Genomic DNA, 21,070 nt, shown 5'->3' on the forward strand with positions numbered 1-21,070 from the left:
GTCGCCTCGGTTTTGCGACAGCGGGCGGCGGCGGGCGGGGCGAGGCGAGGCGAGCGGGGCCTGCGGCCGCTGTGGGTTGCCCGCCGGCCGGGGCGGGTGGCTGCGCCGAGCTGCTGCGGGAAGCCTCGCGCGGGGACTTTGGCGTTTGGCAAGGGTCGTCCGGTGTCGGCAGGCCTGGCGCTTGCACCTTCAGCCCCTGTGCCGGGCTGCTGGCGGCTTCGCCATCCGGTCGAGAAGGTAACGGTAGGCGGCCTGGTGCGTCTGCTTAGGCGCGGTTGCTCCGCGTTACATCTCCAGCTTTTCCCTTTGGTTATTTTTCCCCCTTTCCACGACCGAGAGATAGTTGGCCATGCCTTAAAAAAACTCTACCCAGGCGTGGCCCGGAGGCCTTCCTCGTAGCTGTGCGAAGTTCCTCCCCTGCAGAGCCTGCGGGGAGAGCTCCTCAGCCCTTCGCCTGCCTTCCGCGCAGCAGACTCCAGCCCCCCTGAGCCTCGGAGGCGGCTGCGAGGTGCGCGTCCTGTGCCACCGCCTTCCAGCCGGGGCTGCGGTGCAGCAGGACGGCAAACGGCAGCCTCGCCGTAAAATGCGAAATTTCAAGGTGGTTCTGGTTTCTTTGGTATAGCTTTTAAATTAATCCTGGTCTCATACTGCTGGTTCCAGAGGGTCCAGTAAGAAAAAACTGATCCTTGTAAGGGATATCGTTGCAGCAGGTTTCAGTTGCTGCTTTTCAGGAGCACTGAATTCTCTTGTCGTCAGTCCTACCAACAAAACGGTAAGGCTTCAAAAAGCTTCGAGGCTGAGAGCCCAGGGGCTGTTTAGTCTGGAGAGAAGGCTGAGAGGAGAATCTTATCGATGTCTGTGAACACCTGCGGGGTGCGTGTCAGCATGAAGGGGATGGTCTCGTTTCGGTGGTGCCCAGTGGTAGGACAAGGAACAACAGGTACAAGCCGCAGCACAGGAGGCTCCACCTCGACATGAAGAGAAACTCCTGTACTGTGAGGGTCACAGAGCCCTGGAGCAGGCTGCCCAGAGAGGCTGTGGAGTCTCCTTCTCTGGAGACTTTCAAAACCTGTCTGAATGTCATGTTCCTGTGTGACCTGCCCTGGATGATCCTGCAGGGGGGATTGGCCTGGGTGTCCCTTCCTCCTCTGGAGGTCCCTTCCAACCCCTGGCATTCTGTGGTGCTGGGAAAATCAAATGGCAGCAGAGGATTCAGTTTTGTGATCTAGTGTCTGATGATTTCTGCCCCCCCAGACTACTCATGTTGAATTCTAGCATTTTCAAGTGGCTTGCTTTGGAAAACTTTGTTCTCATGGGCAGTTTGGACAGGATCCATTCAGCTGCTGGCTGCTTAGACATAGGACTTGGTAACTTAGGAAACACTGCTGAGCCTTTTTCTTTCTAATGTTTCTCCCAGGCATAATAAAACAGTGAAAAGAAACTGAGGGGAGGAAGTATTAACATTTTTTTACTGACCAGAACACTGTTTTCTGAAGTGTTTGAACAAGCCACATACATCTGTAGTAAAGTCTCCAGAGAGAGGTTTTCCTCAGTTTCTGTTTCTTTTGGAAAGCCTCATCACTAGTGAAAACTCCTTCCACAAGTCTCAGTGGAGTTACAGAAGTAGTTTTGTGTGTTGAAGGGGGAATGTGAAGCCTAAAACATTCTTCTAAGTGAGTCTTAACCAAATTCCACTGGGCTTTCCAAGACAGGATTTGGGTGAAGGCAGGCTGCCTGTTAATTGCTTTTCACAAAGCTTGCAAATCCATCTAAGGGCTACTCAGTTTTATCAACTGGACTATGTAGAAGAGAGTAGCTCCCCATGGTTTCAGGGTTAGCTGCAGTTTCAGCTTCTTTATCTTCCCAGATACCAAGTATTTCTCTAGACATATGGAGGTTGCATGCTGTTCCCTCTGCAAGGGAAGCCTAACAGTGAGAAGGGAATCTTAGCCTCTTTTTCTCCTCTCTCTGGCTTTTTCCCCTTCAGCAGGAAAGCAACGTACCAAGTGGTGTGCCATTCAGATAGGCAAAATCTGCTAGCTCAAAGTGCCCCAGCTGTGGCCTGCCAGGGCACTGTTTGAAGGTTTGCAAGGCATGGCATAAAAGGCATTCAGATGGACAACAAATATTTCCATGTACATTTCTGCAACATTTCTGCTTTGGCTAGAATTCAAGTAAAGAGAAACTGTTATGTTTCACAGTGGGTGCTGGAACTGGTCAGTAGCCAGAGCTCAGAACCACAGAATGGTAAGGGTTGGAAGAGACCTTCAGAGATCATCCAGTCCAACTCTCCTGCCAGAGCAGCTTACACAGGAGCACAACCAAGTGGGTTTAGAAAAGCCTCCCAAGGAGAAGACTCCACAGCCTCTCTGGGCAGCCTGTTCCAGGGCTCCAGCACCCTCACCATAAAGAAGTGTCCCTGGATGTTGAAGTGGAGCCTCCTGTGCTTCAGCTTGTACCTGTTGTTCCCTGTCCTATCACTGAGCACCACCAAAAAGAGACCATCACCTTCGTCCTGGCACCCACCCCTCAGATATTGATAGCCATTGATCAGATCCTCTCTCAGCCTTCTCTTCTCCAGATTCAGGGCTCTCAGTCTCTCTTCAAAGGAGAGAAATTCAAGTCCTGCAGTCATCCTCGTGGCTCTCCCATGGACTCTCTCCAGCAGGTCTTTGTCTCTCATGAACTGGGGAGCCCAAAACTGGACACAGTATTCCAGGTGTGCTCTCAGCAGAGCTGAGTATAGGGAGAAGAGAACCTTCCCTAGCCCTGCTGTATGGCTCAACTGTCTTCTAAAGTCTGCTGTCACAGCTCAGAGAATCTTGATGCAAACTGAGGATCCTGACATCCTCCCATTCTCAATTAAACCTGAAGCTCCCCAAGGTACAGAAGGGCTTGCAGCCTCACCTCTCAATTTCTTCATTCACATGAAGTTCTCCATAGCTCTAGAATTGCTTGCAGGCCTTTTTGTGGATCTAGCCACAGAGACCCATTGCCTTGTTTCTCTGCTGTTCCCCCAGGCTGAAGGTGTGCGGAGAGCATGGGTTATGACATCGACCGCTTCGTTGGCTACGTTAACGAAGGGCTGCTGTGCTCCATCTGCCGTGATGTCTTGGAAGACCCCCTGCAGGCTCCTTGTGAGCATGCCTTCTGTACTGCTTGCATCCATGGCTGGCTTGTTCATCACAGTAACTGCCCTGAAGACAGGCAGATGATTGATGTGTCTCTGCTGCGACCGCTCTACAGGTACACAGTGATCCTGCTGTATGTGGCAGTCACGTGAATGGAGAGTCCATGGGATCACAGAACTGTCAGGGTTGGGAGGGATCTCAAGGATCAGCCAGTTCCAACCCCCCTGCCATGCCCAGGGACACCTCACACTACAGCAGCTTGCTCACAGCCACAGCCAGCCTGGCTGCAAACACCTCCAGGCAGGAGGCTTCCACCACCTCCCTGGGCAACCTGTGCCAGGCTCTCGCCACCCTCATGGGGAACAACTTCTTCCTAACATCCAATCTCAATCTACCCATTTCTAGTTTAGTTCCATCCCCCCAGTCCTATAACTCCCTGACACCCTCAAAAGTCCCTCCCCAGCTTTCCTGTAGCCCCCTGCAGATACTGGAAGGCCACAATGAGGTCTCCTGGGAGCCTTCTCTTCTCCAGACTGCACAACCCCAACTCTCTCAGTCTGTCTCCATAGCAGAGCAGCTCCAGCCCCCTGCTCATCCTTGTGGCCCTTCTCTGGACACCTTCCAGCACCTCCAGATCCTTCCTGTACTAGGGGCTCCAGAACTGGACACAGAGCTCCAGCTGTGGTCTCAGCAGAGTGGAGCAGAGGGGCAGAATCCCTTCCCTGGCCCTGCTGGCCACACTTCTCTTGCTGCAGCCCAGGCTCTGCTTGGCTCTCTGGGCTGCAAGTGTTCACTGCTGGCTCCTGTTGAGCTTCTCCTCCCCCAGCACCCCCAAGGCCTTTGCTTCAGGGCTGCTCTCAAGCCAGTCCCTGCCCAGCCTATATTGGTGCTTAGGATTGCCCTGACCCAGCTGCAGGACCTTGCCCTTGCTCTTGTTGAACCTCATGAGGTTGTCACGGGCCCAGCTCTGCAGTATTTTTGTCACTAATGGGATTTAACAGTCTGGAAAGTTGAAGTTTAGAGCAGCCAGAAGCTTCTTAGAGCTTAACATCTGGACTGTTCTGTCTGTGCTCAGCTGCAGTCAGTTTGGCTTGGCATGTTTAGAATCACAAAAGTCAAGTGATGAATGAGTGTAGCCCCTAGTGTGTGTCAGTAGTGATATGAAAGGGCAGGGTTAAAAATGCACTCCAGAATGAAGGTTTCTTTGGAGCAGGTAATTTGGGAGACTGAATCTGCCATTAATACTGCTTCTGAATCTGCCATTAATACTGCTTCTGTTTAAGCCTCTTATTTTCAGGTATGGGCAGCTGAATTTTAGAAGTCACACAGTTGTTCACAGATTGGTTCTTACTGTTTTAATAACCACAGTTCAATGGTGGTGGTGGTTGATGATGATGATAATCAAATCATGTTTTTATTTTACTATAATAAAGTGATTATTCAGAATTTTTCCTAGCAGAGGTTAGGATTTTGCTTTCCTAATAATAAATGATGTTACTGTTTCAATATCATAAACTGGTTATCCACAGATTTTCCTAACAGAGGTTAGAATTTGCTTTCTTAATAATTAATACATAGAATAGAATAGAATAGACCAAGTTGGAAAATACCTCAGAGATCATCAAGTCCAAACTGTCACCCAACACCTCCTAACAATTAAACCATGGCACCAAGTTCCACATCCAATCCCCTCTTGAACACCTCCAGGGATGGGGACTCCACCACCTCCCTGGGCAGCACATTCCAATGATAAACGACTCTCTCAGTGAAGAACTTTCTCCTCACCTCCAGCCTAAACCTCCCCTGGCACAGCCTGAGACTGTGTCCTCTTGTTCTGGTGATGGTTGCCTGGGAGAAGAGACCAACCCCCACCTGGCTACAACCTCCCTTCAGGGAGTTGGAGAGAGCAAGAAGGTCTCCCCTGAGCCTCCTCTTCTCCAGGCTAAGCAACCCCAGCTCCCTCAGTCTCTCCTCACAGGGCTGTGCTCCAGACCCCTCCCCAGCTTTCTTGCCCTTCTCTGGACACCTTCAAGTCTCTCAATGTCCTTCTGAAACTGAGGAGCCCAGAACTGGACACAGGACTCAAGGTGTGGCCTAACCAGTGCTGAGCACAGGGCACAATGACTTCCCTGCTCCTGCTGGCTGCACTGTTCCTGATGCAGGCCAGGATGCCATTGCTCTTCTTGGCCACCTGGGCACACTGCTGGCTCATGTTCAGCTGCTGTCAACCAGTACCCCCAGGTCCCTCTCTGTTTGGCAGCTCTCAGCCACTCTGACCCCAGCCTGATGTTTTTATTCTAGTATCATAAACTGGTCATTCACAATTTTTCATAACAGAGGTCAGAATTTTGCTTTCTTTTCCCAAAAAGCTGCTGAAGGCAGTGGAACATCTCCCTGCTGAGGACAGGCTGAGGGAGCTGGGGCTTGGAGCTGGGAGCAGAGCAGCCTGAAGGGTGATCTCTTTCATGTTGATAAAGATGTGCAGGGCAGTGTCAAGAGGACAGAGCCAGGCTCTGCTCAGGGGTAGGACAATGACAGGACAAGGGGCAGTGGGGGCAAGCTGGAGCAGAGGAGCTTCCATAGGAAGAGAAGGGAATATTTTTTTCCCTGTGAGGGTTCCAGAGCCCTGGAGCAGGCTGCCCAGAGGGGTTGTGGAGTCTCCTTCTCTGGAGACATTCAAAACCTTCCTGGATGTGTTCCTGTGTGGCCTGCCCTGGGTGATCCTGCTCTGGCAGGTGGGTTGGGCTGGAGGATCATGCCAAGTCTGTTCCAAGCCCTAACATTGTGTGGAAGGTTGAAAGTAGCAATTCTTCAGTGAGGTTCCCAGATTTCAACATGGATGAATGAATGAATGGTGTTGATCTGTTAGAGGGCAAATGTTGAGCTGTTAGAGGGCAGAAGGGCTCTGCAGAGGGACCTCAACCGACTGGACAGATGGGCAGAGTCCAACAGGATGGCATTCAACAAGTCCAAGTGCTGAGTGCTGCACTTTGGCCACAACAACCCCATGCAGAGCTACAGGCTGGGGTCAGAGTGGCTGGAGAGCTCCCAAACAGAGAGGGACCTGGGGGTGCTGATTGACAGCTGCCTGAACATGAGCCAGCAGTGTGCCCAGGTGGCCAAGAAGGCCAATGGCATCCTGGCGTGCATCAGGAACAGTGTGGCCAGCAGGAGCAGGGAGGTCATTCTGCCCCTGTACTCTGCATTGGTTAGGCTACACCTTGAGTCCTGTGTCCAGTTCTGGGCCCCTCAGTTCAAGAGAGTTGTTGAGGTACTGGAACATGTCCAGAGAAGGGCAAGAAAGCTGGGGAGGGGTCTGGAGCACAGCCCTGTGAGGAGAGGCTGAGGGAGCTGGGGTTGCTTAGCCTGGAGAAGAGGAGGCTCAGGGGAGACCTTCTTGCTCTCTCCAACTCCCTGAAGGGAGGTTGTAGCCAGGTGGGGGTTGGTCTTTTCTCCCAGGTGCCCAGCAGCAGAACAAGAGGACACAGTCTCAAGCTGTGCCAGGGGAGGTTTAGGCTAGAGGCGAGGAGAAAGTTCTTCACCGAGAGAGTCGTTTATCATTGGGATGTGCTGCCCAGGGCAGTGGTGGAGTCCACATCCCTGGAGTTGTTCAAGAGGGGATTGGATGTGGCACTTGGTGCCATGGTTTAGTCATGAGGTCTGTGGTGGCAGGTTGGACTTGAAGATGTTTGAGGTCTCTTCCAACCTTGGTGATGCTGTGATGCTGTGAATGTGTTGGTTTTTCTGCACGTAGGTACATGAAAAACGACTTGAACCGCCTGCAGCTGCACTGCAAGAACAGAGAGTATGGCTGTGAGATGGTTTGCTCTCTGGAGTCTATAGACAGGCATGAAAGGGAGTGTGAGTACAGCCAGATACCTTGCTCCAATGCTGGTGAGTAGCATGCCAAGAAGCTGAATCCTTGATGTTGAGAAAGCTCCTGTTTGCCAGGGTGGCAATCCATGGCCATTGTTGCCTAACTCACATCCCTGTCTGCAGCGCTGGGTTTGAAACAAAACGTGCTGCTGATTGATGGCAGCTTCCTGCCCAAGAGCCAGCCCAATCCATTTCACATGGTGGGTTTCAAATTTATGAAAACACAGCAGTGTTTGGTTGCTTTCCTGTCAACTTAGGAGTTGGCCTTTCAGTTTCAACTGCCCGTTCTGACGTTTCGCTCCATGCAGCGGCACCTCCAGAATGCTTGTGAGGCCCAGTTTATTTATACAGCAGCTGGTTGCCTGCTGCATAGAGAATCAGATAATGGGTTGGAAGGGACCTCCAAAGGCCATCCAGTACAACCCCCCTGCAGTCAGCAGGGACATCCTCAGCTAGATCAGGTTGTCCAGAGCCCTGTTGAGCCTCACCTTGAATATCAGGCTGCTCGGAGCCCTGTCAAGCCTGGAGCTCACCTCTGGGCAAGGTTTGGGTAGAGGTTTCCCAGCTGGCAGACCCAGAAGCCTGAAGCAAAGCCCATGTTCTTTAGCATCCTTTGGTCACTGGGGAGCAGATGCACTGCTAGCATGGCTGGAGGTCACCTACTGCTTGAGGAACGTCTCCCAGAACACAGGAGGCAGCACTGAGTCCTGCACAGCAGTTCCAAACGGCATCTTTCACCCCCAGGTGGCAGAGAACAAGGCAGTGCTGCTCTCAGCATGTCTGGGGCAAACTGAGATACGTGCTTGTTAAGTAGAGGCAGAGAATCAGAGAAGGGTTGGGTTGGAAGGGACTTCCAAAACTCATCCAGTCCAACCCCCGCTGCAGTCAGCAGGGACATCCTCAGCTAGATCAGGTTGTTCAGAGTCCTGATGAGCCTCACCTTGGATATCTCCAGAGATGGGGCTTCAAGCACCTCCCTGGGCAGCCTGTTCCAGTGTCCCAGCACCTTCATGGTGCAGAACTTGCTCCTAACATGCAATCTAAATCTGCTCTCTTCTCATTCGGAAACCATTGCCACTCATCCTCTCACTGCAGGCCTTTACAAACAGTCCCCCTGCAGCCTGCCTGGTGTTGGAAGCCCCTGTGGGTACCGGAAGGCCGCTGTGGGGTCTGCTGTGATGAAATCACTCGTCTCACTGCTTCTGCAGGTTGAGAGTTGCTTCACTTGGGATACTGCAGCTTGCTTGGAGTGTTTTTGTGGGGAATGAACACAAACACTTCAGCTGCCGGGGCCTGGCTTCCCTTGCTGTTCCCTCTCCAGGCTGTACGGTGCAGATCGAGCGGCGCAACCTGGAGGGGCACCTGGCGGTGTGCGAGTACCGGAGCCGCGAGTGCCCCAACGGCTGCGGCTACACCATCCTCGGCGCGGAGGACACGCAGCACAACTGTGTGGCGGAGCTGAGGACCGAGCTGGAGCTGCTGCGGTACACACCTTCTGTCTCTGGGCTCCTTGGGGTGGGCTGGGCCTCAGGCGGCTGCAGAAAGCGCTCACACTGGGTTCTGGTACATGGCAACGGCTCGATGCCCCTGGCCCGGAGGAGACTTCACATTCTTACTGGTTTGATTCATTGGCTGCTAATCCTCTGCCCCCCAGGGATGTTCCATGAGGAATGTATCCTTTCTTCTCTAAGCAAGCAGCCTTTCCAAGTCTATTGATCTTGGATTCAGAAGGGGAAATCCTCCATTTTCAGGATCTCTCTTAGGTGACATTTAAAAGTGAAGCTCTAAGGCCCTGTCCCTCTGCCTGTAGTCAAGAAGAGAGGATAGTGCAGTTACATGTAGGGCTATTGCTGTTCAATCCAGCACTCCCTGGGTGCTATCTTTTAGATAGCTGGTGTAAAACCTCTTGTGACTGCTCCCTGAGCTGCATTCCTTTCTTCTATAAACAATGTGCTCTAGAAGTGAGTTCCTCTTTTCATGCAAAAGAACAAGCTAATGAGCTTTGCCAGCCAGCCTCTTCCCTGTAATGCCCACATGTTCACAGAGAAGCAAGGCCCAAGCAATAAGAGTCACCTGAATGGAGATGTCTGAGAAAAACCAGGAACAGTCATGCTTGGAAGCATTAAACATCCAGTCTGCCACTTCAGGTTGTTTCTGATCAGTTTTTCTCCCAAGTCATTGTAAATCCTCAGGTGCCATGGTGTGCAGGGGAACAAAGCTGTGAGCTGACTCAGTTACAATGGCAAAATACCTCACTAAGAACACTGGACTGAAGCTGGCAATATGATTTCTTTCCCTTGGCATCTTATAAACCCACAGTCAAATTGTGTAATAATTGTGGTTAATTTACATATTTGCAGATCCAGAGGATAGAAACCTCTCATTATAGTGACAGGCACAGACTGAAATGCCTCAAGCTCCATCAAACCAGGAAGGATTCTCCTGCCTGCTTGCTGAGCTCAGGCTCAAATCTGGTTTAAATAAACCTTATTTAGTGTAAACTTTATTTAGAATAAACCAAATGAGGTTGGAAGAGACCTTCAAGATCATCGTGTCCAACCCATCAACCAATCCAACCCACCCAAACAGCTAACCCATGGCACCAAGCACCCCATCAAGTCTCCTTCTGAACACCTCCAATGATTGTGACTCCACCACTTCCTTGGGCAGCACATTCCAATGGGCAATCACTCTCTCTGTGTAGAACTTCTTCCTAACATCTAACCTGAACCTTCCCTGGCACAGCCTGAGACACTGTCCTCTTGTTCTGGTGCTGGTTGCCTGGGAGAAGAGACCAACCTCTGCCTGTCTACAACCTCCCTTCAGGTAGTTGTAGCGAGTGATAAGGTCACCCCTGAGTCTCCTCTTCTCCAGGCTAAGCAACCCCAGCTCCCTCAGCCTCTCCTCACAGGGCTGTGTTCCAAACCCCTCACCAACTTTGTTGCTCTTCTCTGGACTCGTTCCAGCAAGTCAACCTCCTTCCTAAACTGAGGGGCCCAGAACTGGACACAAGACTCAAGGTGTGGCCTAACCAGTGCTGAGCACAGGGGCAGAATGACCTCCCTGCTCCTGCTGGCCACACTGTTCCTGATGCAGGCCAGGATGCCATTGGCCCTCTTGGCTGCCTGGGCACACTGCAGGCTCATGTTCAGCCTGCCATCGACCAGTACCCCCAGGTCCCTCTCTGCCTGGCTGCTCTCCAGCCACTCTGACCCCATCAAGACAGGAAGGATTCTCCTGCCTGCTTGCTGAGCTCAGGCTCAAATCTGGTTTGAGTGCATCAAGGTAGGAAGGGTTCTCCTGCCTGCTTGCTGAGCTCAGAAGGCACATGCAGAGGGCTGTGCTGTAGAGTACAGTGGAAAGCAGATCAGGTTGTTTGCCTGCAAAAAGGCTCTCTGGAATTTGAAAATCTCCTTCTTTCCCCACCCCCCAGCCCTGTTCTTACAAGACTTAACAAGGATAAATTAACTTTCTAGGTCAGAAATGATCTGCAGAGTGGAAGAGGCAAAACATGAGATGGAGTCAAGGTTAGACTCACAGAGAAGACACATGGTCCAAAAAGAGAGTGTTCTGCAAAATGAAATTGAGGAACTAAAGGTAAATTTCATCCTTGTGTTTTCTTTCCCCCTCCCCTCCCAGAGGTCCAGCTTCTGACCTTTCCCAGCAGGAGTCCCTTATTTTGCAGGTGTAGAGAGAATTACCTGAAGCATAGGAAGTGGGAAAGGTTGTTAGTACCTGGTTTTGACAGGCAAAGCAGCTCTGCTGAGAAGCAGGTTGGGTGCTGTACTTGAGTGGTTTGGCTACTTCAGATTCATTTGGAGCTGGGTACCCCCTCTGGAAGAGCTGCACTGCTTGCTGCCTGCATCATGTGCCAGCAAGTCACAGGCTCACAGGGTGTTAGGGGTTGGAAGGGACCTCTGGAGATCTTCCAGTCCATCCCCCCTCTGCCAGAGCAGGGCCATAGAACCCAGCACAGGTCACACAGGAACACATCCAGACAGGTTTTGAATGTCTCCAGAGAAGGAGACTCCACAACCTCTCTGGGCAGCCTGCTCCAGGGCTCTGGCACCCTCACAGTGAGGAAGTTCCTCCTCATGTTGAGGTGAAATCTCCTGTGCTGGAGTTTCCTTCCCCTTGTCCTATCCCAGGGCACAAGTGAGCAGAGCCTTCCTTCCTGACCCCCAGCCCTCAGATATTTATAGACATTGATTAGATCCCCCCTCAGTCTTCTCTCCAGACTAAAGAGCCCCAGGTCTCAGTGTCTACACACAGGGCATACATCACAACTCAGATGTAGCTGAATATCCAGCTCCTCTTGCAGTGCTGTCCACAGGGACTCAGTCCAGTGCTGGCAGAGAGCCCTGCTGCAGGCAGTGGTATTTGTGCTTCAGCTCTGATTGGGGGTTGGAAGGTGGGGCTGCAAACCTCATGAAGCTACAAGCAAGGCTGTTATCTTTTCAGTCAGCCAGTTCTCATTACATCACAGAACAAGGATCTTTCAACACCAAAGTTATGAAAGTGCTTTATAATTTAAATGGTCTTCAGGGCTACTCTCAGGGCACTCTGCACCCAGCCTGTGTGCCTGGGGTTGGCCTTTGCATTAAGACGTTGAGGGCCTGGAGCATGTCCAGAGAAGAGCAGCAAGGCTGGTGAGGGGTTTGAAGGGCATCAATATGAGGAGCAGCTGAGGGAGCTGGGGTTGTTTAGTTTGGAATAGAGAAGGCTGAGGGAAAACCTTATTGCTCTCTACAACTACCTGAAAGGAGGCTGGAGTGAGGCTGGTGTTGGTCTCTTCTCCCAAGTAACCAGAGATAGGACAAGAGAAGATGTGCCAGGGGAGGTTTAGGTTGGACTTGAGTTAAAACTTCTTGACTGAGAGAGTGGTGAGGGCTTGGAACAGGCTGCCCAGGGAGGTGGTGTAGTCACCATCCCTGGAGGTGTTCCAGAAGGTTGTAGATGTGGCACTTCAGGATATAGTTTAGTGGTCATGGCAGTTGGGTTGGACTCGAGGATATTGGTTGGGTGCACAGTAATAAGCCAAGGAACAACGGATACAAACTCAAACAGAGAAGGTTTCAGCTCAGCTTGAGGAGAAACTTTTTGGTGTGAGGGTGGCAGAGCCCTGGAGCAGGCTGCCCAGAGAGGTTGTGGAGTCTCCTCATCTGGAGGGTTTCCAACCCCACCTGGATGCATCCTGTGCAGACTACCCTGGGTGCTCCTGCTCTGGCAGGGGGGTTGGACTGGATGGTCTCTGGAGGTCCCTTCCAACCTCTCACGTTCTGCGATTCTGTAACTCGAGGGGGTCGGTTGGGCTCGAGGGTGTTGAAGGCCTTTCCAGCCTCAGGGAGTCAAGCTGTGCTTTGGGCCAGTTGGGCTCCAGGGGGTCTGTTGGACCCAGTGGTGTCAGTTGGGCTTCAGGGGGTCGGTTGGGCTCAGGGTGTTGAAGGCCTTTCCAGCCTCAGGGAGTCAAGCTGTGCTTTGGGCCAGTTGGGCTCCAGGGGATCAGTTTGTCTCCAGGGGGTCAGTTGGGCTCAGAGTGTTGAAGGCCTTTCCAGCCTCAGGGGTGCTGCTGTGCTTTGGGTCAGTTTGGCTGCAGGGTGTCGGTTGGGCTCCGGCCATTGAAGGCCTTTCCCGCCTCAGGGGTGCTGCTGTGCTTTGGGTCAGTTTGGCTCCAGGGGGCTGGTTGGGCTCCGGCCATTGAAGGCCTTTCCAGCCTCAGGGGTGCTGCTGTGCTTTGGGTCAGTTTGGCTCCAGGGGGCTGGTTGGGCTCCGGCCATTGAAGGCCTTTCCAGCCTCAGGGGTGCTGCTGTGCTTTGGGTCAGTTTGGCTGCAGGGTGTCGGTTGGGCTCAAGGTGTGAAGGCCTTTCCCGCCTCAGGGGTGCGGCTGTGCTTGGTGTGTGCCCGCAGAGCCAGATGTCTCGGCTGATGTCGGACGTTCGCTCGCTGATGGCGGCGGAGAGGCAGCACCGCCAGGAGCTGGAGCAGGCGGAGCTGGAGAAGCGGGAGCTGCTGGAGCTGCTGAGGGGGCTGCAGCAGGACTGTCGGGGAGCTGCCCCCGAGGGCAGCAGGAAGCTGACACACTTCCGCCCTCTGACGCGGCTGGAGAGCGCCAAGCGGAAGCCTCGGGAGGTGACGGTCATCTGAGGAGAAGTAAGCTCAGGGAGCACTTTGCTCCCGTTTCTGACACCAGCTGGCCAACTTCTCTACTTGGGCAACTTTGCATCACTTCATTTCTGATTTACTCCCTTGGTTGGGTTGGGGGTTTGTTTTTCTTTCAGTCTAAATGTCCACCTTCCTTCCTGTCCTGGCATGGAAGCAAACTGGAGCATGTCCTCGTGGGGAGCACAGGGCACTGAAACCAGCAACTGGCAAAGAACAGTGTCAGCTATTTTTGTTACCCAAAGGGGGAAGGAGACTTTGGTTTGTTAGCTCTGCAGGGAACCACTTACAGGAGCCTGTCGAGCTAGAGCCTTTTAAAGACAAAAGATACTCAAAGGGTGCTTCCCTCCTGCTCCACCTTAGTCTGTTGGTTCATGCTTATGACTGCAGTGGGAAGAAAATGTGAGCATCAGTAATAATAATTAAGTAAGCATTTTAGGAAGTCAGTGATAGAATTAGTAGGTCAGTGATAGAAATGAATAGGCTGTGTTTGTGTTGAGGCTGTTTCAAAGGTGGAAAGACAGCACTTGCAGTGGTGTTGCTATGGCTCTGCAACAGCTTCAGGTGAGGCTGACTTCAGAGCTCTTCTAATTTCCTAGGCTGATAGACACTTCAGAGACTAACAGCAAAGCCCAAGGCAACAGAGTCACCTAAAAAACCCTTTTGAAATAGATGTGAGAGCAACTTGGAGCTTGTGGGAGGGGATGCACATTTCATTTCAAGCTGTGAATCATAGGATCATAGAATTGTCAGGGTTGGAAGGGACCTCAAGGCTCAGCCAGTTCCAACCCCCCTGCCATGCCCAGAGACACCTCACACTACAGCAGCTTGCTCACAGCCACAGCCAGCCTGGCTGCAAACACCTCCAGGCAGGAGGCTTCCACCACCTCCCAGGGCAACCTGTGCCAGTCTCTCACCACCCTCATGGGGAACAACTTCTTCCTCACATCCAATCTCAATCTACCCATTTCTAGTTTTGTTCCATTCCCCCCAGTCCTATCCCTCCCTGACACCCTCAAAAGTCCCTCCCCAGCTTTCTTGGATCCCCCTTCAGATACTGGAATGCCACAATGAGGTCTTCTCAGAGCCTTCTCTTCTCCAGACTGAACAAACCCAACTCTCTGTCTGTCTTCAGAGGAGAAGCTTTTACCTGTGAAGGCACACCTGTTTCTGCAGGCTCCTTGAAGCCTAAGAGCAGCCCTTTTGGCACTCAGTAGCTTTAAAGCATGTCTCAATTCCTGGAGTGTCCTTCCTTTTCTTTTGACAGGTTGAAGGCTGCTTGATCATCAATACCCACAGCTAGCTGCACAGTCACTTGGACTTGATGGAATGGTAGAATGGGTTGGGTTGGAAGAGCCCTCCAAAGGTCATCTAGTCCAATCCCTCTGCAGTAGGCAGGGACATCAGGCATCTTTATTAGTGCCCAAGTGTGCAGCTGTGGCAGAGCTGGGAATTTCTTAACAGACCCACAAATACTGGATGAAGAGAACTCTATCCCTAAGGACTGCAGGAGAAATCTGTGCAGCTGAAAGCCTTTCTGCTGAACCTCTCCTACAGCCTGTTCCCCTTGGTCTCAGTGCTGTCTCTAAGCCATATTCCGTCCCTTGCAGCTCCTCAGTGGAGTATCCAGGCAAGAGCCTTGGCCTGAATGTGCTAAATCAGTTTTGAACTTGGAGGTGCAGCAATCTGAGCAAGCTGATTTTGTAGTTGAGAAAGTAAAGCCATTCCTGTGCTTGCCTTGTCACTCAGAGCAGTGCTTCCTGGCCCAACCCAGGAGAGGCAGCAACCTTCTGCAGCAGGGGCAGCACATGGAGGAAGACTCAAAGGCAGAGCTGCCTTCATTGCAGGCATTAATAAATCCTAACTCTCTTGAGTGCTTCAGGACCACTGAAGCAGCTGGGCACAGGTTCAGGTCTTGCTCCTTGAAAGACTGCCAGAAGTGATTCTTCTGTAACAGCTTGGGGTTCTGAAAGCAAGCATCCTTAAGGAAAGTTGTGTCCAGACCTTTCCTTCTATTTAAATCACAGCACTGGTGGTGTTCAGGTCACTGCAGCAGTCTCACCAGCTCATGACATAGCACAGCTCTGGAGCAGCCAGATTTAACAATTTGAAACACTCACCCACAGCTCTTAACAGCAGGGTTTGTTACCTTCTTCCAAGTAGCCTATAATAATAGCCTTTTCCTATTTTATCTGCTCTTAGCTTTCCATACTCATGGGTTACACAGCTCTGAGCAGCAGCTGGCAGAAGCAAGGCATTTTTCTCCTCCTTTCAAGCAGCCTGTCACTCCTTTTGATAAAGACTAAGGATCCAGCTGTTGGAGTAGGCTTGGTGTAAGTGAAGGCATTGACTTGCAAGTGCTGCTTCCCCAGGAGCAGGGTCTGCTTAGGCTGATGTGAGAGACACTGCTAGGAGTGCATGCTGGAAGCTCCAGCACTCAGTTCCTGCTGTTGGCATTCTCTCACCTAAACCACACTGGAATCAGTTCCATTTCCTCCCAGGTGGAGCTGTAATTTGGCAAGAGCTTCATCCACAACAAGCAGTCACATCCATCAATGTGCAGGTGGAAGGCAGCAGTGCTTTGATTGTGTTCTCAGGAGGCTGTTGGTGGCTGTGGTACTCCATTGTAGCACTCACACTCGTTTGGAAGCTCCTTGGCAGCACCAGATTGCATGGTACAGAATCACCCAGGTTGGAGAAGACCTCAGAGATCATCAAGTCCAACCTATCACCCAACACCTCATGACTAACTAAACCATGGCTCCAAGTGCCTCATCCAGGTTCTTGCTAAACACCCCCAGGGATGGTGACTCCACCACCTCCCTGGGCAGCACATTCCAATGGCCAATCTCTCTTTATGAAAATAATTTCTTCCTAACATCATCTTAAACTTCCCCTGGCACAGCTTGAGACTGTGTCCTCTTGTTCTGGTGCTGGGTGCCTGGGAAAAGAGACCAACCCCCTCCTGGCTGCAACCTCCCTTCAGGTAGTTGTAGAGAGCAAGAAGGTCTCCCCTGAGCCTCCTCTTCTCCAGGCTAAGCAACCCCAGCTCCCTCAGCCTCTCCTCACAGGGCTGTGCTCCAGACCCCTCCCCAGCTTTGTTGCCCTTCTCTGGACACCTTCCAGCAGCTCAACATCTTTCCTAAACTGAGGGGCCCAGAACTGGACACAGGACTCAAGGTGTGGCCTAACCAGTGCTGAGCACAGGGCACAATGACTTCCCTGCTCCTGCTGGCCACACTGTTCCTGATGCAGGCCAGGATGCCATTGGCCTTCTTGGCCACCTGGGCACACTGCTGGCTCATGTTCAGCTGCTGTCAGTCAGCACCCCCAGGTCCCTCTCTGCCTGGCTGCTCTCAGCCACTCTGACCCCAGCCTGTAGCACAGTTGTTGAGGCCAATGTGTAGGACCCAGCACTTGGGCTTTTGGAATCAGTCAGTGCTTCTCTGTGTGCTGTAACTGTGCTTCTGTGAGGTGATTTTTCAGTAGCATTATTTGCATTGTTCAATGTGTGAAGAAGAAAATGACTTCACCATTCTGGAGAACCCAGCTGGGCTGGATCACCTTCCCCAAGCTGGAGGGCAGTAATGGTCACCCAGCCTTTCAAAAGCAAGTTATTAGCTCTTTGCTTTCTCCATGGTGAGACCTCTGCATCCATTTCAGGAACTCCAACCACTCACTTAGGACTAAATTCCCTCCAGTATAAGAAACAGGATTTAATTAATACTTGCTTAGCCCTTGGTCTGCTGTCTGTCCTCTAAGTGACCAACATGAAACTGGGTGAGCAAAGATGTCCTAGGTGCTAAGGAGGGACTTCCTGCTGTGCAGTCTGGGTAGCTTCTAGTCCCCAGCTCTGGAGAGTTTGAACTTTTCAGTGTGCAAATTCATAGAATGCTTTGGGTTGGAAGGGACCTTAAAGCTCCTCCAGTTTCAACCCCTGCCATGGGCAGGGACACCTCCCACCAGCCCAGGCTGCTCAGGGCCTCATCCAACCTGGCCTTGAACACCTCCAGGGAGGAGGCATCCACAACCTCCCTGGGCAACCTGTGCCAGTGTCTCACCACCCTCACTGGAAAGAATTTCTTCCTGATCTCCAGTCTCAATCTGCCCTCCTCAAGCTTCAATCCATTCCCTCTCATCCTGGCACTACAAGGCCCTATCAAAAGTCCCTTCCCAGCCTTCTTGTAAGCCCCTTCCTGTAGGTGCTCTAAAGGGTTCATGGAGCCTTTTCCTCCTCAGGCTGAACAGCCCCAACTCTCTCAGCCTGTCTCCAGAGGGGAGGTTCTGCAGCCCTCTGATCATCTCAGTGGCCTCCTCTGGACCTGCTCCAGCAGCTCTAGGTCCCTCCTGTGCTGGGGACACCAGAACTGGAAGCAGTGCTGCAGGTAGGGTCTCAGCAGAGCAGAGGGGCAGAATTCCCTCCCTGTGCTGCTGCTCTCCCTGCTCTGGATGCAGCTCAGCACACAGCTGCCTGCTGGGCTGCCAGGGACCAGTGCTGGCTGCTGGGGAGTTTGTCACCAACTGACACCCCCAAGGCCTTCTCCTGCAGACTGCTCTTGAGCCACTCCTCACCCAGCCTGGGTTTGTGGCAACACTTTGGCTGCTGGTATGACCCTGTCAGCTCAGGCTTCCTTTAGCAGCAAAGCACCTGCAGAGGTGTTTTAAATGAGCACACAGCAGCTAACAGCAGCAGATCCCTCCAGGTACTTTCAGGTGAATCCCATTCCTCTGTGCTGGTGACTGTTCTGCACTGGAAGTTTTCCTCTGGTGCTGAACCACTCACAGGGTGGTGTGTGCTGAAGTATGGTCTCCTCCTGTTACCTGGCTTACAGTTAACTGGGCTGAAATTAAATAGCCTCTTATCTTCCTATTTTATCTGCTCATAGGTTACACAGCTCTGAGCAGCAGCTGGCAGAAGCAAGGCATTTTTCTCCTCCTTTCAAGCAGCCTGTCACTCCTTTTGATAAAGACTAAGGATCCAGCTGTTGGAGTAGGCTTGGTGTAAGTGAAGGCATTGACTTGCAAGTGCTGCTTCCCTAGGAGCAGGGTCTGCTTAGGCTGATGTGAGAGACACTGCTAGGAGTGCATGCTGGAGGCTCCAGCACTCAGTTCCTGCTCTTGGCATTCTCTCACCTAAACCACACTGGAATCAGTTCCATTTCCTCCCAGGTGGAGCTGTGCTGACAGCAAGGGGAGCTGTTGCTCAAGTGGACCACTATAAGCATGCAGACAGTTGGGGTACTCTTAGTTTGCAGCCAGGAGAGAGTGGAGATGTAGGAGCTGTGTGGGGATCACAGAATTTCAGGGGCTGGAAGGGACCTCCAAAGCTCATCCAGTCCAACCCCCCTGCCAGAGCAGGGTCACCCAGGGCAGGTCACACAGGAACACATCCAGGTGGGGTTGGAAAGTCTCCAGAGAGGGAGACTCCACAACCCCCCTGGGCAGTCTGTCCCAGGGCTCTGTCACCCTTACAGGGAAATAATTCTTCCTCCTGTTTCCATGGAACTTCCTCTGCCTCAGCTTCCACCACTGCCCCTTGTGCTGTCCTTGGGCATCACCCAGCAGAGCCTGGCTCCAGCCTCTGGGCACTCACTCTGCACAGCTTTAGCAACAGCAATGAGGTCACCCTCAGGCTCCTCCTCTCCAAGCTACAGAGGCCTCAGCTCCCTCAGGCTCTCATAAGGGAGATCTTCCACTCCTTAATCATTTTGTGGCTCTGTGCTGGACTCTCTCAAGCAGTTCCCTGAGGTCCTTCCTGAACTGAAGGGCCCAGAACTGGACACAATATTCCAGATGTGGCTTCACCAGGGCAGAGTAGAGAGGGAGGAGAACCTCTCCTGACCTACTGACCACACTCCTTCCAATACAACCCAGGATGGCACTGGCCTTCTTGGCCAGACCTGGGTGCTGTGTGGAGCTATGTGGAGCAGGGAGAGGAAGGAGAAGTGCAGGCTGCCCCTCTTCCCACAGCCCAAGAGCAACAAAGCAGCTGTACCAGCCTGTGCCACCAGCTGTCTGGGCAGTGCAAACTGCTAGCTGGTGCCACTGGAGTTAACATGGCTTTAGAACTAGAGGGAGATGGCAATCTGGGGGCACAAATGCAATAGGTCTAAGCCTGGGAGAGTCACAGAAAGACTCAGAGAGAGCAAGCTGCCAAGTAGGGGAGACCAGAGGCCATAAGGAGGTGTTGAGCAAATCCTCATCCCCCATGAAATTGGGTGGGAAGGGCTACCTCAGGGTGTATTTCATTAATGAAAGTGCTAAGTTAGTCTCTGAAGGCAGACCAGCTGCTCCACTCTGCAGCAGCAAGAGGCCAGTTACAAACACACCTCAGCTGGCTCCCTTGAACTGACTTCTGCACTTGAGAAGTCAGGTTGAAGGCAAAGCCTCTGTGCCCTTCAGCAGCAAAGCTGCATCCCCTGCTCTCCTCCCAGAGCAAACCATTGGTGGTGTCTTGCCCAGCAAGTGCTGCTGCTGGGCTTCCTTCCCTCAGAGCAGAACAGTCCTGCTGGGAAGAGCTTCCAGCAGGCTTAGGGGGGGTTCAGCAAGGGAGGGAACTGAGGACCATGCATCTGAGTCGGGGGCAGGAGTGGCAGGGAAGAATTCTGGGGGACTTCCTAGCTCAGGTGGCAGGTTTCAGCTAGCATCAATGTGCTCCTGGAGCAGCAGGCTCACAGGAGAGCAATGAACCTAGCAGCACACAGCCCAGAGCTACTCACCAGCACAGAAAGGAGAGGGAGGGCAGGCAAGCCAGATCCCCAGCAGAGTGAAGCACTGTGGTTTGGTCTCTCTTGTTCTTAAGTGTTTTTTAGGATTTTAATCACAGAATAGCTCAGGTTGGAAGGACCTCAGAGATCCAACTCCTCAGAGACTTCAAGCCCCCTGCCACAGGCAGGGACACCTCTCAACCAGACTTGGTTGTCCATCCCAGGTGGCAAAAATTCCTTCTGTAACTGTGTAGCCTTGCAACTTCCCCTTGCCACCAGCTGCCCCCTGGGAGGTTTCTGGCATGGTGCTTTTCCACAGCCCTTTTCCTCAGCAGTGCTGCCAGGCAGGGAGCAGCACTGGCCTGGCCTTTCTCCTCCACTGCTTGCCAGGTGAAGCAGGGCAGGGCAGGGCAGGGCAGGGAGATCTCACCACACAGACAGATGCCTTTACAAGGACCTACAACTCTATGCAACTTTCTCTTAACAAACCAACCTTGAACTTGTCTTCCAGCAGGGTGCTTCACTGCCAATTTTCTACCTTTGTATAACCCTAGAAGGACAAAGACAGCACTTAGCAGCTCTTAACCTGTGTAGCCTGGAAAAGCAGCAGTACCAGTTTGTACCACTTTGAAGTACACTTTGTATGAAAGTTCAACTAATAAAGGGTCTACACCAGAATTCATCACGTTTGCTTCAGGTTTTTTCTCTCTGTCACAGAAGGCTGAGTGCCCTCCTGAGCAGATCAAGTGGCAAAGTGCAGCTGTCCTGGCTGCCAGGGAAGCCAAGCATGAGAATCACAGAATCAAGGTTGGGAAAGAGCTCAGAGATCATCGAGTCCAACCTGACACCCAACGCCTCCTGACTAGACCATGGCTCCAAGTGCCACATCCAATCCCCTCTTGAACACCTCCAGGGATGGTGACTCCACCACCTCCCTGGGCAGCACATCCCAAGGGCCAACAACTCTCTCTGGGAAGAACTTTCTCCTCACCTCCAGCCTAAACCTCCCCTGGCACAGCTTGAGACTGTGCCCTCTTGTTCTGGTGCTGGTTGCCTGGGAGAAGAGACCAACCCCCACCTGGCTACAATCTCCCTTCAGGGAGTTGTAGAGAGCAAGAAGGTCTCCCCTGAGCCTCCTCTTCTCCAGGCTAAGCAACCCCAGCTCCCTCAGCCTCTCCTCACAGGGCTGTGCTCCGG

General features: G+C 52.4%; 1 protein-coding gene across 5 annotated transcripts; it reads left to right on the forward strand.

The window, feature by feature from the left end:
* The first annotated feature begins 81 nt into the window (after positions 1 to 81).
* Positions 82 to 20,545, forward strand: LOC137454300 (RING finger protein 151-like). Of its 5 annotated transcripts, none has more exons than XM_068164339.1 (7): positions 82 to 237; positions 3,021 to 3,246; positions 6,886 to 7,025; positions 8,329 to 8,491; positions 10,484 to 10,604; positions 12,884 to 13,157; positions 13,286 to 13,350. In XM_068164339.1, exons 2-7 carry the CDS (start codon positions 3,041 to 3,043, stop codon positions 13,288 to 13,290), a joined length of 909 nt encoding a protein of 302 aa, XP_068020440.1. In that variant the 5' UTR covers positions 82 to 237; positions 3,021 to 3,040; the 3' UTR covers positions 13,291 to 13,350. The 5 variants fall into 5 exon arrangements, with proteins under 5 accessions (XP_068020440.1, XP_068020439.1, XP_068020438.1 ...); XM_068164341.1 differs by having other exon boundaries at positions 88 to 237; positions 12,915 to 13,157; XM_068164338.1 differs by having other exon boundaries at positions 83 to 243; positions 12,884 to 20,545.
* The last annotated feature ends 525 nt before the right edge of the window (positions 20,546 to 21,070 follow it).

Source organism: Melanerpes formicivorus, unplaced genomic scaffold (assembly GCF_026170545.1).
Source record: "Melanerpes formicivorus ecotype bairdi unplaced genomic scaffold, bMelFor1.0.p_v2 SCAF_79, whole genome shotgun sequence".
Classification (NCBI taxonomy): Eukaryota; Metazoa; Chordata; class Aves; order Piciformes; family Picidae; genus Melanerpes; species Melanerpes formicivorus.